The sequence below is a fragment of the Cicer arietinum genome, chromosome 7 (assembly GCF_000331145.2).
Source record: "Cicer arietinum cultivar CDC Frontier isolate Library 1 chromosome 7, Cicar.CDCFrontier_v2.0, whole genome shotgun sequence".
NCBI classification, from domain to species: Eukaryota; Viridiplantae; Streptophyta; class Magnoliopsida; order Fabales; family Fabaceae; genus Cicer; species Cicer arietinum.
Genome location: NC_021166.2, coordinates 59692119 through 59711027, shown reverse-complemented (window position 1 = coordinate 59711027; position 18909 = coordinate 59692119). Strand labels below are relative to the sequence as shown.

Genomic DNA, 18909 nt, shown 5'->3' with positions numbered 1-18909 from the left:
GTTATTTTAAAGTACGTATATAAATTTCATTATTATAACTTATATTAGACCCATCATGATTCGGAGCTTATCGACAATCATATCAACCGTCCAATACACAAAGTTTCATAAGAATTTATCAATATTTTAATAATGCTTTAACATGATTGGTTAGCTTTGTCAAAAGAAATATAATCAATTAACGAATGAATAGGATCATTACTAATTTTATGGCGTAATTTGATAACTTATTGTTGGCACGTATAAACACATACACAATTCTTGTGAATTGTGATACATGAGAAAACGAGTTATGTTATACAATAAGTATAGATTGTGATCATATTTAAAGTTCAGAAAAATCATTCAAAATGACTTGTGACTGGAGATTCAAAATGACGCATGTGGAATACCAAATATGCCTTTAATACGAAGTGTTGTTGCTACATCTTGTTAGTTAAACAAATTATTTTACAATTTATTCGTTAACTAAGTATAAGTTTTTTGTTTTTGTCCATTATTAGATTGCATTATTAGAATTGTGACGTTTTTCAATCAATATAGTTATGTGTTTGAGCTTTGTAACAAAATTTTGATGTGCCTTTGTTTGTCTTTCAGGATAGTTATCATGCGATTTGTTGAAGTGTGCTCATGGAATAGGAAGATTTTCATTAAAGACTTAACATGTAAGTGATTAATTGATTCATCATAATTCACTTGTTTGTTCTTATTTTCTGCTCACATATACTATATACTATTTTCATTTTACTCTTTTTATATGTTTAATTTATCTTATTCTAGTGATGGGAGAGTTTAAATTTATACGTTTTCCTCTTAGTAATTAAGCTACGTGAAAATATATTTTACAATTTACACAATCGTTCAATCTTATTTTATCTTATTATTACTTCATTTTGTTATATTAAAAATTATATGTACATATAGTAAGATGTAATTGGATGCATGTAAAAAAAATTGTTTTACACTTACCATACATATCATTAATGTTTTCCATCATCAATTCCTTTTGTATAATAGAAGAGATTTATTTTTCATTACTATTTATGTCCTTAAATATAGGATCTCATTTACTAAATTACATAATTAAAATAGTAAATAGTAGTATTAAATTTATAAATAATTAATATTGTTTTTACATGTTTACTCTTGAAAAGATAAAATTAATTAATGTTTCTATCTCTATGATAGTAGAAAAAAATGCAAATTAATTAATTATGAATGTATTAATAAAGAAATAATTAATGTAGTTGAAAATTAAAATATTATTTTATAAAAAAAGACAAAAAAAATTCTCAAATGGTCTTATATTTAAGAACAAATGTAAGATGTTGTCAAAATTAGTTGACAACTTGGTAAATGGGTTGATTTACTCTTTGTATTCTCACAAATCAATAATACATCTTTGCCTAATGTAATGTGTATATTAAGATTGATTCACTATGAGTCTTAGAGACATCTCCTTTGTAGAAACTTAAAGAGTACTTACCTACCCATCAAGAAGCAATTGAGAACATTAATTGTTTGATTTTAAATTTATAGATATTAAGATAATAATATAGTAAAATAGTACTATGTATTCATATATTAAAGTTCAATTAATATAGAGTGCAATGTTGTAATTTAATTTTTGTTATTATAATTTGTTGTTCTACAAGCAGGTTGCACCATACCTCATCAATCACCTAGACTTGACCAACAAATTATTGATCAAGCTATCACAAATCATCATTAAGATGCATCATTGCGCACTCATAGTTTTTGTGACTGGAATTCTTTTTTTGATTTTCTTCTTCGTAATTCTTCCAAAAATTGACTCCTATAACCCACCACCTATCGAGTTCAACATAACTGAAGCTTCAATCATACAATTCAACCTCACAAGCAACAATACCTTATATTATAATTTTAAGCTCAACATTACAGCAAGAAACTCCAATAACAATAGTGTAACATATTATGATACAACCACTGCAATTTCTTCCTATAAAAATAATAACTTTGCTTGGGCTTCTTTGGCACCTTTTGTCGTAGGTAGTATGAATACCATTTTGCTTGAGCCTTTAGTGTTTGAAGGGAATAGTGAGATGAAGCTTGAGCCTCAACAACTTGTTGAGTATAATAATGAGACACGTTTGAGGATTTATAATATAGATTTGGAACTTGATACTTTTCCACCAAGTGTGTATTGTCCTAATTTGAGAGTTCCTTTAATTTTCAATGCAAATACTTTCAATGTAACCACATGCTCATAAATGCAATTATGCAAGTGATTTAACTACAATTTGATTGATATTTTTTGTAGTTGAAAGGTTGGATTTGTTAAGATGAGACAATTTTATTTATTTGGTTTGAAACTACAAAGAAAAATGAATAGAATAAATGATTCATATATACCTCTTTATTTTATTCAATGATGGTAATTCAATATACTAAATTTCTTACTAATGTATTGTTTCATAGTTTTGTGAGTAAAAATATATGAATATACTAAATTTCTTACTAACTCTTATAAATTTGTGAGTAAAAATATATATAGTTTTTCTAAAAGACTATTTTAGCAACATCAAGTTCAATTTTATGATATGAATAAATTAACTATGATCACACACAACTATTTTGTATGCAAATAAAATGCAACATTAAACTTTTTATTTTAATTAATTCCGCAAAATTTAATTAATTTTGATTTATAAATCATTTCGAATGAAGTATCTTGCATAATTGCTTAGGAGCTGAAGAGTTACCACTTTCAACTTCCAAGGAAATGAGAATTAATGAAGAACCACAAACTATACTTGTAAACTTCAACCTTGTTTTATATTTTAAGTGACATATAATCACTTTTAAAAAAACACAAACTTTTGTTTTAATGATACTTACTCATGATTTGATCAATGACTTACTATTCTTCATCTCATTTTCTCATAATAATAATAATAAAAGTGCTCTCATAGTTAATTGAAACTAAATTTCAGTTAAATCATACTATTCTTCTCATAGGAAGAAGCCATGTAACATGTTTCTTTCGTATTGAGTTTTATGTAACATTTTTCTGCAATTAAACCTTCTTGATATGACTATATTAAATCACAACATACTACAATGATCTCTAGAACCGCTACAAGGTGCATCGACCATAAAGACAGTTAGATCTAAAGAGAAAAAAAATCAACCACCAAGTTATAATCGAGGCTGCTCGTCAATACACAGGTGTCTGCCTAGACTATAAAATGTCTTATTAATAACAAAATTATATGATTATTCAGAGGTTAACAATTAACCCCGTGGTTATTGCATTTTCAATTGTATCACACAAAACTAAGTTTCTATCATTATACCTTTCAGTAGGCACCAAATCTAACTATACTCATTTTCTAGAAGTTTTATGGGTCATTTCAAATTGCATCGAGTGCTTAAAAGGTTTATTACACCTGGTTGCTGAGCAAAGACATTAAACATAAATAATCATGACATCAGCAAGTCAACATTTCACTGAGAATAATCATATGAATCCAATTAGATAGATTTAATCCGTGTTTTGAATAAATATCTCGCAGATAAATGTTCTAACAATGCATAACTGACAGCTTCAACTTAAACTCAACAGGTTCATTCTTGAAATGACCAAAAGTCACACTTAGATAACAAGTGCAACATAACATTTATTCCAATTCATACAGTGAATATAAGCATCCATATCAAACTTTAAAAGACTCCCCTGCTTTTACCATATCTTCAAGTACCTTAAAAATCTGTGGCTCTGTCATGCCTTCCAGTTTAATGCCTTTCTCAACGCCCAAATCTGGTATTAATGAACAAATTACAGGAAATGAGTGTTGATAAAAAACAGAGAACCAGTTCAAAATAACGTGAATGAAAATGATGAGCTACAAGATATAATCAGAAAAGTTCACCATAAAAGCAATAAATTTGCAGAGTAGTAAGTAAACCAAAATTGACATTATAAGGGAATTAGTTTTTTAATTGTATTATTGACGATAAGCAAGTTAATCCGCAGTAACAATCACAAATGAATTGACATTATAATATACATGCCTTTCTTAATCTGAGTTGGGTCATTATAACACTTTAAGGGGGCAATGTTATTCTATAACTGAATTCGAGATATTGTTGGAAGGGAATAAAAGTACTATTTGCCACTCATAACAACGAATGTTTGTGGATAAAAGTCAAAATTGGGATAATATTGAAATTTAGTTTTGTAGACACTACTAGTACTAATACTATTATATTCTCATAAATTAAAGGCCCTCAAAATGAAATTAAGGGGAAAATGCTGATTAGCAGTTTATCAATGTCAGTGCATTAATGTTATTTTCCTACAAATCCCTGTTATGAAACTAGGGGGAAAGCCATGTGAAAGATGATATAAATGTAAATTAAATTTCGGGGAAAGAATTCAAATTAAAAAAATTGAATATTAAGATAGGTGATACCATATCTTGCCCATAATTGGGGTTCTACTCCACTGCATTCACGGATCAATATCGGCAATTTTGGGTTCAATGTCTTTAGTTCCTTATAATTCTTTTCAACAAATGCCCTGAGATAACAAAATAAAAGAGCTTATTTTATATTGAAATATGTGAGATTTAGTCAAAAAGCAACCAAAAGATAATGCTTTGAAATTTTTGTCCATTGAAAGAAAAAAATATATCTAACCTTGCAGATGAGCTTGCAGGAGATGTCTGGCACATCAAAAACCGAAGCTCTTTTATGTTCTTTGAAAGATGTCCTCTCCATGCCATTGCTTTCCTAGCTCAAAGTTATAATATCTGTGAGATTTTACCTCATCACAAGGCATGAAGAAAAGGAGGTAACAGCTAACAATGCAAGCTAAACAACCACTGGCACCTAGTGGTAGTCTGACTAAAAAAACATATATCAGTTTTAGCACACTCCCTTACTTCCTATCACAGAAATCATATTATAGAGGAAAATGTGCATTGTATTATTGAACTATGATAATCAAGAAAACAATAAGAGGATGATCCTCCAGAGAATTCACGCCCAAGCCTATGCTTCACATAGAAGCACTCCTCTGTTGCAACAAGTTATTATAATTCAATCAAATCATACCCTCTCTAAAAGAAAAGAACCCTCAAGTGGTGTTTTAATAAACTGCCAAAGCTTTTATGAAAGGTCCTGATGCAATTTCAACCTCAGAAAAGTGGTTGAAGATGATCAAGAATCAGAATTCGAGGACACTTATGAGTAATCAAAAAGGAAGAATTAAATTTTACGAACATAAAGAAAAAGAGAAATCCAATTCCACCCTTAATCTAGTATTTTTTTCAATATACAAACAAGTAATGCTCAGCACTAGAACCTAGAAAAAGTTCTAAACACTATAAATTTGGCATCTTATTATATAAACAAATTCAAGCATAAACCAAAAACCACACTACAATGGTATAAACCTAGTTGCTTAATATCCACGAAAATGAATCAATCAAATAATTGTGATAAGAAAATAAAAATGTTGAAAATTTAAACATTTATTCCGAAAAAATAGGAGGGAACAACAATATATATACTACAATATAAAAATAAAATAATTTATATAGAAATTACAGGAGACAAATATTTGAATTGAAAATTAAAAACTATGAGACTGAAAATGAAAGGAAGAGCAGAGACAAAAAAAGGCACTAGGTTTTATAAAATGCTGTTTTCGTCAATCGCACCGCTTTAGCGTAAAATCGCAATTGTGCGTAATGGAGCTATGAGAGAGTAAACAAAATAAATAATAAAAAAATAAATAAAACCTGGACGAGTTTCTCACCGTTTTCTGACGACCGATGATAAAATCCGGCTGCGTTTTTGCGGCAAATATTTTGGTTTTTTCACTCAAACTTTGTTTCTGATACGATATATACGACAAGGACAAAACTTATACATGGAATTTTATTATAATAAAACTAAAATATTATTTATAATAACTTAGAGTTCTATGGTTATGTACTTGTAAGTTGTAAACAGTTTATCATTATTATTAAGGAAATTGCATTTGACTCTATGATGCTATTTTAAATAACACTGATATCCGTTTTAGTTTTCAAACAAAATTTTCATCTCTTCTATATTTATTATAAAAAAAAGTTATGCAATTTTAGTCATTTATTTTATGTCACTCTTTTAATTTTATTTGTCATTTATAAAAAATATTAGAATACATATTTTAGTTATACTACTAAGAAGGTAAACATATCTTTTAAAATTGTAAACATTAAATGTATAGTCGTACATTTACAAATTAAAACGAAAATTCTAATTGTGTCATATAATAAATTACATAAATAAATGTGACAAAAAAAATATTTAATGCAATTTTTTTCATGGGTATAGAAAAACTAAAGAGTGTTAGTGTCGTTTAAAGTAATGAAAATAGAAGTAAATGCATTTCCCTCTTTATTATTTTATTATTGATTGACGAAAATTATGATTATACAATCAATGATTTATATTAGCTGATAATATAAAATTAATTTACATTATCAATACACATTCATTTTTCTTTAACTTGAATGTGAAAATATAAATTTTATAAAAAATAATGTGAATATAAATGGAATTTTAAAAATAAAAAATAATATTTCAATATAAATTTCTCTTATTTTAAAAATTTTCATTAACAAATTTTTCTTATGATATATATGTATATATTTCAATGTGAATATCATATGATATTATATTATAGAGTATGATATAATACACATTCATTTTTTTTTAACTTGAATATGAAAATATAAATTTTATAAAAAATAATGTGAATATAAATGGAATTTTAAAAATAAAAAATAATATTTCAATATAAATTTCTCTTATTTTAAAAATTTTCATTAACAAATTTTTCTTATGATATATATGTATATATTTCAATGTGAATATCATATGATATTATATTATAGAGTATGATATTACTTTGTCTTACATTTAATTTTGTTGACTTATCCTTTACTTAATATTTATTTTGATCTTTTATAATTTTTTATTAATTTTTATCATTTATTTTTTATAAATGATTTATTTTATTCCAAGTCCCAATCATAATAAAAATTATAACACATCTAATCATGAAAATTCCTTTTAACAATTGTGAATATATTGAGTGTAGGTGACAATGGATATAGACATGAATGGAGTTCATAAAAGGAAAGAAAAAAATAGAAATGAATGGATGCAGTAGAAGTATTACATGGCCCGCCACACTCCGTTTTAGTTTTTATTTATTCTCTCCCAAAAAATCAGAAAACCACGTTAGTATGGTTTAAATTTAATCTGATATGTCTTATAATATGCACTTTCAATTACCTTCATCCACCAATTTAAAGTAAAGAGAGAATGAGACGGTGAGTAAAAAAATCAGATGATTTATTAATCACTATTACATTGGAATCAGCTGCTGATAGAAAGGGTAATAAGGTCATAATAAGATCCTTTGTATAAAATACACAAGTTCAACATTGACTTCAACACAGTATAACTTGAATCACAAGCCATAAATTCATTGGAAAAGAATTATATAACCAATCTCTTATATCTTGGATAAATACAGTTAATTTGAATCATAAGATCATAACAGTACCACAACAAAAGGCCAAAAATTTAAAATCACAATCTTCTTTGCATGCAAAGTGTCTTTGCTATAAGCACATTCCAAAGAAAGACATACACGTAAAAAAAAGAAAGAACACAATGTAGTTATAATTCAATGATGTCTTCGCTAAAGGAGACAGAACCTTGAATATTTACAAGTGCTGCTACACACACCTCATGAACATTCACAACACCATTTTTCACCTTCTTAGAATTCAAACTTTCCAAACAAGTCATTTTTTGCCCCAAGCAAAGCAGCAACACTGAAGAAGCACAAAGATAAGCATCGGTACAGCTGACAAAATTATAAATCTTCCATATGTTAAAAAAGAAAGTGCAGGCTTACCTGTGCTTTGCCATTTGCAGGTTGCCTGCGGATAACATGCGGCCTCTCGTTAGGTGTTCCGGGTGCATATCCGGCCCCGCCTTGTTTCTCTTCTCTCACTTTGTTGAAAATGTGAGTATAGCTGTCAGCTGATGCAGGGTTACTCACATCCCACTCCCCGAACTTTGGAACAGCAGCACCTTTATCAGGCTGATGTATCAGAATTCTAAAGTCAGAACATATTTGCAACAGAAAATCTCAAAATGATTCCAAGCTACAATGATATGAGGACGGATCAAGTTACTCTGCTTAATAACATATACAAGATAGTATAAAAGAATAAGAAAACTAACAGTTTCATCCACTCGATTAGCAGGTCTTAACCGGGATCTTCCCGGTATACCATGGCTGCTGTCATAGGAATTCTTTCCTTCTGATGAGGGACTATCTCTGCCAGGAGCTCTAGCTTGGCGATGAAGGGGTGATCGATCAACGCTGTACTCAGACCCAGTATTTTGTCTTGAAGGTCTTCGTCGGTTATCAGCAGAACCTACTCCAACACGAGGCGTAGAATCATTGGCATTCTTATTGCTTACATTGTCTTGACGAGCTGGAGAGTTAACATAGTTCTTAGGATCACCGTCTTTTAGACTCTTATGCAACTCATTTGATGATCGCGCTGATCCCTTTCCAGATGGATCCTCTGAATCAACTTTCGGTTTGGATTGGGAAGGAAGAAGGTGATCAGATGATGAATTATCAAAAACTAAATCTGAATTTTCTTCAGGGTCATTTGGATTTATCATCTTTGTTCCGGTTCGGCCTTGCCGTGCCTTGTCAAAATATGCTGTATATGGAACATTGTCTCCACTGTTCCAATTGCCAAATTTCGGTACATGAGTTCGTTGCTGCTGCGAATTTGACACAATGAACAGTTTCTGTTAAGTTATTATGTTTCAATAAAATAGAAGCCAGAATACAAGTTTTAAATGCTAATGAATGTCCTATCACAATTCATTCAAATGAAAAACAGAATACAATGTTCAACTTCAACATATAACAAGAGTAATTCCAAAGAAAACCTGCAAATCTAACTATAAGACGAATTTACGAGATTCTGCTCAAGTAGACCAACTTAGGATAATCTAACTTTTTTTTTTACTGGAACGATAATCTTACTATTAGAACAGCAACTTCGATTCAAAAGAATAAAGATACGAAAATGCAAAAGGAAGAATACACTATGCTTGATCATAGTGTTACGTCAAGTGTGTCTACATCTCCAATTGCCGAGTGGCTGCAATTCGTTTTGATTATTGTCACCATTAGGATTTACAGTATACAACTTATATTTAAATATTACATACCCGACACTAAAAATCCCAATCTGTATAATGCATTTGTGCATGAAAAGTTCAATACACTTAATGTAGCTCTCTAGGTACAAACCAATGCCAACAGGTGCATGTTAGCAAAATTGCTGGTTTTACAAGAGGACGAGCCGGGGAGGGAACTTGCTCAATCAAAACCCACCCAAATGAACATCTATAAGCTAATAAGTACTTTTCCATAAGTTAAGAACCATAAACTTATTTTAACTAAGAAGCTCCTATAAGTTAGAAACTAATCCAAACTAGGCCAAATTTATCTGCATAAATAATATTGTTGCATGCATTGAATAAATGATTGTTGAATGCAAACTTGTATACCTGATTCACTAATATATTGCAGATTCTTCTTTTCACTACGAAAAGGTCAGGAAAAATCATTTTCATCAGATTTTCACATGATTTGAGGTGAGAAACATAATGGAACAATAGTGAGATAATTTATCAATGAACAAAAAAATGTAATGCTTTTTCTGAAGTTCTATAGATCAAGTCTCTTCTTATCACTTCTGATATAAGAAACTCCTATGCTTGAGAACTACAGATTTGATTTCTTACTTATACTATATCATTGCTTAATAAATTTTAACATGGTATCAGAGTTTATCCAAGATCTGTTGGATCACCCGTTATCAAGCCACGCCCTAGATGTGAAGTCCCAAATTCTAATAAATTCATCTACATCCCAAATATTTTGGCATTGATATCATATCCCTGATCTCGTGCCTCTATAATAACATAAAATTATATCATATTCCGTAGATTTCCAATTTCAGGTAACAAAATATTTCTCCTAATATCATGTAGCCATCATCTTATACAAGGAGGCTTGTTATTGACCATCAGGTACATACAAAATTCTGACCCTAAAACCACTCACAGCTCCCTGCCTCACTTGAGTATTTAAGTTTCTTTGCAAGTACGCCACACCCTCCCCATTTAACTATCTGTAGTCATTCCATAAAATCTCCAAAAGTATTGCACTTTTTCACCTAAGCAAAATTACAATCTTGCAGTCATACTCAACAAAATTCTAAGTCCAATTCTCAACATACATATTACCTCTAGAATTCACATAAGATGAAGACCCTCTATGTTTTTCATCCATTTGACTCTCACATGAATCACCGAAATAGTTAGCATTATACCATTTTAATCGACACAGAATATATTATTACATTGGTTTTCAATCACATTGGTGTTAAGATGTATAGTTCAATATTTTGCACCAAACTTGCTTCTCCATACTTCATCTCAACTGATATATACATATTTGCAACATTTGATCGCTTGAAACACAACATTCTTGTTCATTTTCACTATTTTGTTTTCCATCAAAACATCTGCATCTGCCTAATGCAAAGTGATATTCTCCCTTATGTATCAAAGCTATTAAGCAAAGTACCACAACATAGGAAAATAAAACCTATAACTTTAGTAATATTTCCTTAAAATGTCACGCCAATTATGGTTCTTTTTGCAATAGTCAATGTTAGTAATTAGTATTGTTAATATTGTTAGTATTTTGCTAAGGGTACGGATCAATCCGCGATCTTTTTATCATTCTACTCCCTAACTCCCCCACCTCAGTCACCAAACCAATCTTTTATCCCCTTATGTCAATTATGATTGATATTTGATATAGTACGTCCAAACTCATATGCATCACAAGTATCTAATTGTCCAAAAACACCAAATAGTACAAATAGTACAAATAGCACATGTTGCTACAGAAAACTCCAAATAAGTAAACATTGGATTCAATTAAACAACAATTCATAGTTACAACTTACAACTCAACTAGCTGCTTGTTTTGGCAAGATCCAAAATTATATTAATAAGTAATTACACATCCAACTAGAATTATGATTATTAATTATCAACTAGGTAATTAATTCAACCTTCGGAAAAATTACTAAAAATTTATGATTAAAAAGACAAGGCTAAGCTAAATTACAAACTCATCATGACTAATGAAACTATCATATTAATAAAAATCAAGAGAATTAACATAATAAGATATTTATAATTGAATTGCTTCATGATTCTAAGAAGCAAGAAAAGGAAGCTATTGATGATTGATCTGCTATAGAAAATGAACCAAGTTGACCAAAAGAAATTAAAGTCTAATTTTGGTCAACTATTTCATAGCAATAGAAGATGAACAAATGAGATAACTAGTGAAGGAACATACACCAAACACATAAAACATAATGCAAGAGATTGAAATTGAGTTTCCATAAACATATAAAACACAACAAAATCATGAATATAAAAAAAAATATACAGAAGAGAAGGAAAAAAAAACTTACTGCCATTTCCTTTTAAGCTTGAAAAAAGCACCCAGAAATTAAAAAGCAAAATTCTCCAAAAAGAAATTTAAAAAAATTCAGCTTCTTTGGATTAGACCAAGTAGAGGTAAAAAAATTCAGAGAAACCAAGAAGCTCTTCCACAAAATTGAATGACCCAGCAAGAGAGAGATAGCTTTAGAAAGAGGTTTATCGACCGTTGACCGGCGCCACCGGTAATGTTTGACTATTATTATTTTCCTGTGTTCGTAATTTTTATGTTATGTTTTTTCTCTCTGTTTCAAAATTTTCTCTGTCAATTGAGTCATGCAGAGCAATAAGATTTAAAAATAACAGTTAATAGTGATATTTTTAATTCATGCTAAAACGAAATATTCAACTTTAAAATTTTCTAATGATTATTTGTATGTTTTATCACATTAACAAAAGCTCTTCAAAATAAATTTAAAAAATAAATTTTAACAGTAATTATATCATTTCATCTATAAATAAATATAAATTATATTATTTAAATATAAAAAACTATTCATAATTATATCATTTCAATTGGATATAAAAATCGAATTTTGATCTATTTTTTGTGGATAAACTTTATATAATGATGTAAATATATTTACAAAATTTCATTCAAAAATGTATGAAGAATTAACCACAAAGAATAAAAATGCATGCATTATAATTTTTTCAAGACTAAAAATTGTATTTTTATTTTACAGAAACTAAAATTAAAATATTAAAATTTATAAAAATTAAAATTATGAACCTTAAAAATAAATAAATCTCACAAGTAAATTCCATGCCTTGAACCAAGTTAATCAAAACTGTATCGGATTGGACTAGCAAATCAGACATGTATCTAAATAATATAACAAATAAAAAAAAAAACCATCAAAAGACAATTATTAATTAAGTATTAAGTTTCTAATTCTAAAAGCTAACTTTATATATATACATATATATATAAAGGTGAAAATGTTAAATATTTATTAAGAGTTGATTAAATAACACATGATCACTTAAAAAAATTACATGACTTTTTATTTTAATTTTGACTATTCATAATTAGGTGGTTAAAAATTAATTTTTGCATCCCCTCGTTATAAACTTCTCTTATTTCTTTTATATATATATATATATATATATAATTATTACAGATCTAATTATAGTAGGAGATTTGAACTTCGAACCAATGAGCACTAGTTCAAAACCAAACCTGATTACTATAATGTTTCAGAATTCTGAGAGCAAATAGTGGTAATATTGAATCTATCTCATTCTCCTTAATCTCAAACTGAATACATTAAGAGTTATTTATACAAGAAGAAGAGAGTACAAAAACTACAATAGGCTAAATTAGGAGATAGAAACGGCTAGTAACTCACAAATACAGGTTTTAACTGAAGTTGGTTGGTCATAAGCCTTAATTGGAGCTCATATTTACACTTTCAGAAATCATTTACATAAAAAAAAATTCTTTTGAAAGATTTGTTAAATATTCCTTGACATCTATTTATTCATAAAATTTTGAGACGATTGACTTTCGTCTTCAAACTATAAATTACAAAATAATACTCTAGACCAATAGCTTTGGAAATATAAATTAGTATGAGACTCATAAATTATAACATATACTTTCCCAGCACTATCACCTATTACTAACCGACGACTTGTAATATTTGTATTTGCAAACACGCAAACACAAACAATAAAGATAGTAAGTTTCGAAATCATGTTGATAATATAATATAAGTAAGAAGAACACACATAATAAACACATTAAGTCGTAATATAGCATATCATGGCATCAAAGTAAACAAGATCATCACATCACAATTCAATTCATACAATTCACAAAGAAATATTCAAAACAATAGTGACGGTGCAAAAACATGAGAAGAATGGTTGAATTGTGTTTTGCCTTATTAAAAACTTATTTATAAAATTCTGATTCGGGATACTTAGAACAGATAAACAGATCAGAGGCAACAATTAAACAAAGTAACATAGTAGATAAAGAAACACCACAATTTATATTGGTTTCCCTACCAACGTGTCAACTATGTTTAGTCCCCTCACATAGAATGATTTATCCACTAATTAAAACCTGAATTACAACATATGTTCCTACAAGTCAGTCTTCTCAACTTTCAGCTTGAAACCTACAAACCGTTGAGGCATTACAACACCTTGACTATAAAATCAAGTCTTCTCAACTTCCAACTTAAAAATCTACAAGTAGTTGAGGCAGAATAGCCACTATTGGGTTGGGTTACAAAGAGTTGAAACTAGGTTATGTTTTGCTTCTTCTAAGCAGATTGATTACAATGAATTTGACACTAAAAAATAGCATTAAGCACTAAGTAATACAAGATATGAATGAGTGCATTTGCTTAACTAAAACCTTCAAACTGAATACTTAGAGAATTTTGCATCCGTAAGGTTTTCTAAGTTGTTGTGTTATATCTTCTTCTTAAAAATTGATCCATTTATTTAGCATGAATTAAGGTTTGAATATTGTCCCAAATAAATTTTGAGCATATATTCCTTGCGCGGGGTCAAAAGAGATTTTCACAAAAAATAAATCTTGATAGAAACGGGTTGGGAATATGATTGTTGAAGCTTGGTTAATTCCAAAATGAATCCTCAATCAAATCTTCTAGAACAATTATGTGCGAGAATGTCCATGTGTTGCTTGGAAATAATTATCCTTGAATCTTCTGAGTGTATTTTCCATGTGTGAAGTCAAAAGAGATCTTCACACAAAAAAAAAAAAAAACTTGATAGATATGGTTTGGAAATATGATCGTTGAAACTTGATTAATTCCAAAATGAATCTTCAATCAATTCTTCTAGAACGATTTTGTGCGAGAATATCTAGATAGCACTTGAAAATAATTCACCTTGAATCTTCTTTTCTAAGCTTATTTAAGAGCATTGGGGACATATCAAAATCAATTATTTGACCATTAGAATTATGAAATAGCTCAGTCTTCATCAAAGCGTTGAATTTCCATTATAGTTGTTGACTTTCTTTATCATAACATAAATTGATCATTAGAGTCAGATGTTGTGTAGCTTGGTTCATGTAGTTAGAGGTAGAGACAGAATTGCATGACTTAGAATTAGTTGCGTGGGCAATGTCACCTTATTGCATTTTCATAGCATGTTGTGTATCAAAGGAAGCGTCTTGAAACAAGTTGCAGTATTTAGAGTGAGCAAAACTTGACCTTTAGAGGCAACTCGAATAGAAACTTCAAACTTTCTATTGTAGGCGTTTTAGTGGCATGCTTCAAACTTTAAAGACATGCTTCAGTGTTCATAGGAAAATGCGCAGAAGCTTCAGAGGTACATTGGGAAAACACTTGAGAGGTAGAAGCACGCACACACCAACGCGTGTAATAATCAGATTATGAATGTTGTGTTTACTTTCTTTGACTTCACTTGACTCAAATATTTTCGTTTCCTCTGGCATCTTCACTTTCTCTGATATTGTTTCCTGATTCTATTTACCACACACTCAATAAAATCATTAGTGCAATAAATTACTTTCACAAAGTACATTTGTTATCATCAAAATATGATGAAGGAATTTTTCTTAGAACCAACCTAGTTTCCAACAAATAATGCATGTTATGTATAGACTCTTACTCAATTCTTCTATTTAATGTGGTACCATTATAATTCTGAAGTATTTGGTAAAGAGACTTAATACTATGTCACCATGAAAGCGACCAAATAATTTAAAGTGGTCATGTCATTTAGATCCCTTCAACTCAACTCATGACACATATATGTATGTGACGACCAAGTCTTAAGGGTCAACAACAAACATCAGCTATCAGACTCATTCAACTATATTTCTCTGAAATATTGGGCTTGTCAAACCCTCCATATATGATTATCATACACTCCACTAAGTCATAAACCATAATGTCTAGTCATCTCCCCTCATCAGCCTAAATCACTCCATCATGAGCACCATCCTTGACATGGGGTAGGTTCAATTCAATTCATTTCACCATAATAATCAAGTTTATAACACTACAACTCATTTAATATGTATTATCGTCTCATATTTTCATGCTCGTGTATTGCATTCAAAATATTCACTAAGTATATACTAACACAAGAATGATATAACTATACCTCACATCATAATTTTATGGGTATACAACACAACAAATCCTAATATATTTCATTCCATATTGTAACATCAAGTGGTATGCCACAACGTATCTTAAGGCATACACATCCACGATCTTTTATATTCACTCATTCATGTTACTATGCACAAATGACACAATAAAAAATCACGAGATTTAATAACATAAAATACATAAGGATGCAAATTTTTGGTAATTCTCATACCACATATTCATTTATATTAAATCACACAACACGTTATAAAGGTTTATAATCCATTTAAACTCTCACCTACATGATAATCAACAACTAACATAAATAGAAAATTTGAAGTCTCACATTGCTAAGTGTGAAACATGAAATATTTTTCTTATCTATTTAAATCCTCACCTAATTGTCAATTGACATATGATTGATTTTTGTTCTCTTCTCTTTCTCAATATAGGTTAACAAAAAAAATATTTTTTCGTATTTCGGTTGTAATTTTATCACTTTCTCTTCTCTTTTATCTATTTTTATTGAATTTTCCATAATAATAATATGTGAATTCCAAATTTTGGTCAGACAATTGTCTGGAAAAATTTACCCTTAAGAATTTAGTAATTTTTTTAATTTAAAATTTAATTAAACTTAATCAATTTTATAATTACAGAAAATTCATAACAACTTAATCTTTTAATATTTTAAATTTAAATTTTGGTCAGACATTTTTCTTAAAAATTTATCAATAATAATTTAGTTATTTTATTTCAATTTTAAATTAGTTTAAACATGTGTTTGGTCCTTACAATTATAAATTTTTCTGATTCTGGTCCTCATAAGTTTTTTTTATTTGGTTCACATCCCTATAAATATAGTTTTATTTTAAAATATTTTTTTCATTGCACTTTCGTTACAAAAATTATAACACCGTTAAACTTAAAACTTAAATATAATTAAAAGATAACTTTAAACAAACCTCCAACATAATTAAATTATAACCTTTTTTAACCTAAAATTAACCCCAAATATTTCATTCATCTTCCCTAAAAAAACTTAAAATTAACAACTTCAAAATAATTTCATTTGAAATTATTGGTTCAAGCTTAGAGCATCAACAATAACAGGTTAATTGCAAGATAACAATATGTAGTATATTATCAAACATTTGTTTTGAAATTGTTGGTTCAACATTTATTTTTTAGTTTTTTTCTTCGATAATAATCGTTTCAAGGTGAAACTTGATTTGGGGATTTCTTGGTTGACTGATTTTTTAAATTGCTAGCTTCAATTTCACTTTTCCTTCCATTCACATAGAAAATTGAAGCGAATCAATCGAAAGAAAAAACAAAATTTCATAATTTTGTACTAATATTGTATTTGAAACTATAACCTTAATTTATGTAGGAGTGTAATTTTTTAGGAAAGAAAAATGAAATATTTATAGTTAATTTTAGATTTTTTAAGGAAGAATAATGAAATATTTGGGGTCAATTTTAGGTTAAAAAAGTTTATAATTTAAATATATTGGGGGTTTATTTTTAGGTTAAAAGTATTATGTTTTAATTATATTTAAGTTTAACGATGTTACATTTATTGTATTAGAAATTTGATGGAATAACTATTTTAAAATGAAACTTGTAGATATGCGAACTAAACACAAATTTACGAGACAAAAAAAAAATAATGGCAAGGATAAAAAACATATTTAAACCTTTTAAATTTAAACTTAATCATTATTACAATTACTAGCATATTGACTGACACTCTTGTGGTCCTCCTGTATATTTATTGAATAAGTTTCTTATAAATTAATTTTGGTTTTAATTTAAGTAATTTATATCTCATCCTATTTTCTAATTTATTTTATGTATTGTATTTAATTTCTTGGTCCATTTTCTTTTTTGTTATTTATAATACAATGCCCTTTTTATTTTAAATTTGAAATAGTGAAAGAGTGCAATGATTAAACACTATCGGTGTAAAATAATTTTACATTGACATTCAACGAAGTGTCTTCATATTTCCATGTTATTATATCAATTTCAAAATAACCATAAAAAGGTGGAATGATATGCTAAAATAATGAATTTTGATTGCATGTTAGTGTTAATCAATTTTACAATAATATTACATACTCTTTAATTTCATACTAAAAAATTGCAATAATCATATATTATCAATGCAAAATAATTTTAAAAATAACATTTAATAACATAAAATGAAATGATGTAATGAAATACTGAATTTTCATTGAATATCAATATAAAATAATTTATATTATCAATATATACTATTTAATTTCGTGAAAGAATGTAATGGTCCATGTAGCATGCATTTTTATGCATTTAATTTTTTTAAACAAATACTTTACGCAGTCGTTGACATAATGTAGTTATGCAGTTTTTTTTTTTAATTAACTACAATTTTGAAAGGTAAAATGGAAAAAAACAAAAACCAACATAAAAAATGTCTATTGTGTTTATTTGTTATAGGTAAGAAAAACATCAGAACAATTATTTTTTTATGGCTTAATTGCAGTTTTGGTCTTCCTATTTTAGCTGAATCACGAAAATAGTCCCCCCATTTTATTTTTCTTTAATTTTGGTCCCAAATAGAATTTTGGTCTAAAAGTTGATGAAATGTAATTTTTTCGCGTTTATTTAAGTCACACAATGTCTCAAGATCTCGTGGTGCAACAATGTACATGAGATCTATGATCATAAATCATGTGGTGTTTCTTAAAAAAAATAACATTTTTATAAGTTTTGTACCAAAATTCTATTTTAAGGACTAAAATGGAAGACTATTTTCGTGATTCAGTTTAAATAGGAGATCAAAACTGCAATTAAACATTTTCTTAGAAAAAGAAAGGTGTACTTAATTTTATATAAATAGACAATAAAAGTCATTGAATTAATTTGTTATCTTGTAATTCGATTATAATTGTCATTATAAAATAGTTACACAATCAATGAGTTAATTATCGTCAATATAAAATATTTATACTAATATTATATAGTCATCAAACTCAATTTTTTTCCCTAAACAACTTAATTTATTTTAAATCAGATAATATAAATATTAATAGTGAAATTTAGAACATACAAATATTATTAAACTGAAACAAACTCTTTAAAGTAC

General features: G+C 28.3%; 2 protein-coding genes and 1 long non-coding RNA gene across 7 annotated transcripts; 1 reads left to right on the top strand and 2 right to left on the bottom strand.

Moving 5' to 3' along the window:
• The first annotated feature begins 268 nt into the window (after nt 1-268).
• Nucleotides 269-2388, top strand: LOC101494010 (uncharacterized). Its single transcript, XR_190223.4, has 3 exons — nt 269-431; nt 598-665; nt 1659-2388. It is a non-coding gene; the product is annotated as an uncharacterized lncRNA (long non-coding RNA).
• Nucleotides 2389-3487: 1099 nt separating this feature from the next.
• On the bottom strand, nt 3488-5963 carry LOC101494227 (NADH dehydrogenase [ubiquinone] 1 alpha subcomplex subunit 2-like). Of its 4 annotated transcripts, none has more exons than XM_004510198.4 (4): nt 5807-5963; nt 4684-4776; nt 4458-4564; nt 3488-3802 (listed from the first exon to the last, which is right to left on the bottom strand). In XM_004510198.4, exons 2-4 carry the CDS (start codon nt 4767-4769, stop codon nt 3699-3701), a joined length of 297 nt encoding a protein of 98 aa, XP_004510255.1. In that variant the 5' UTR covers nt 4770-4776; nt 5807-5963; the 3' UTR covers nt 3488-3698. The 4 variants fall into 4 exon arrangements, with proteins under 4 accessions (XP_004510255.1, XP_004510257.1, XP_004510256.1 ...); XM_004510200.4 differs by having other exon boundaries at nt 4684-4771; nt 5807-5959; XM_004510199.4 differs by having other exon boundaries at nt 4684-4796; nt 5807-5945.
• Nucleotides 5964-7508: 1545 nt separating this feature from the next.
• LOC101494956 (RPM1-interacting protein 4) lies at nt 7509-11872 on the bottom strand. Of its 2 annotated transcripts, none has more exons than XM_004510202.4 (4): nt 11646-11872; nt 8299-8853; nt 7967-8155; nt 7509-7883 (listed from the first exon to the last, which is right to left on the bottom strand). In XM_004510202.4, the coding sequence occupies exons 1-4, from the start codon at nt 11649-11651 to the stop codon at nt 7854-7856; spliced, it is 780 nt and encodes a 259-aa protein (XP_004510259.1). In that variant the 5' UTR covers nt 11652-11872; the 3' UTR covers nt 7509-7853. The 2 variants fall into 2 exon arrangements, with proteins under 2 accessions (XP_004510259.1, XP_004510258.1); XM_004510201.3 differs by having other exon boundaries at nt 8299-8856; nt 11646-11868.
• Nucleotides 11873-18909: the final 7037 nt, after the last annotated feature.

Coding starts and splice junctions, on each gene's coding strand:
- LOC101494227 (XM_004510198.4), bottom strand. CDS start 4,769: ATGGCATGGAGAGGACATCTTTCAAAGAACATAAAAGAGCTTCGGTTT. Junction 4,565..4,683: donor CCTGCAAGCTCATCTGCAAG/GTTAGATATATT, acceptor TTGTTATCTCAG/GGCATTTGTTGAAAAGAATT. Junction 3,803..4,457: donor CCAATTATGGGCAAGATATG/GTATCACCTATC, acceptor CATTAATACCAG/ATTTGGGCGTTGAGAAAGGC.
- LOC101494956 (XM_004510201.3), bottom strand. Junction 8,156..8,298: donor CTAATCGAGTGGATGAAACT/GTTAGTTTTCTT, acceptor CTGATACATCAG/CCTGATAAAGGTGCTGCTGT. Junction 7,884..7,966: donor CTGCAAATGGCAAAGCACAG/GTAAGCCTGCAC, acceptor GTGCTTCTTCAG/TGTTGCTGCTTTGCTTGGGG.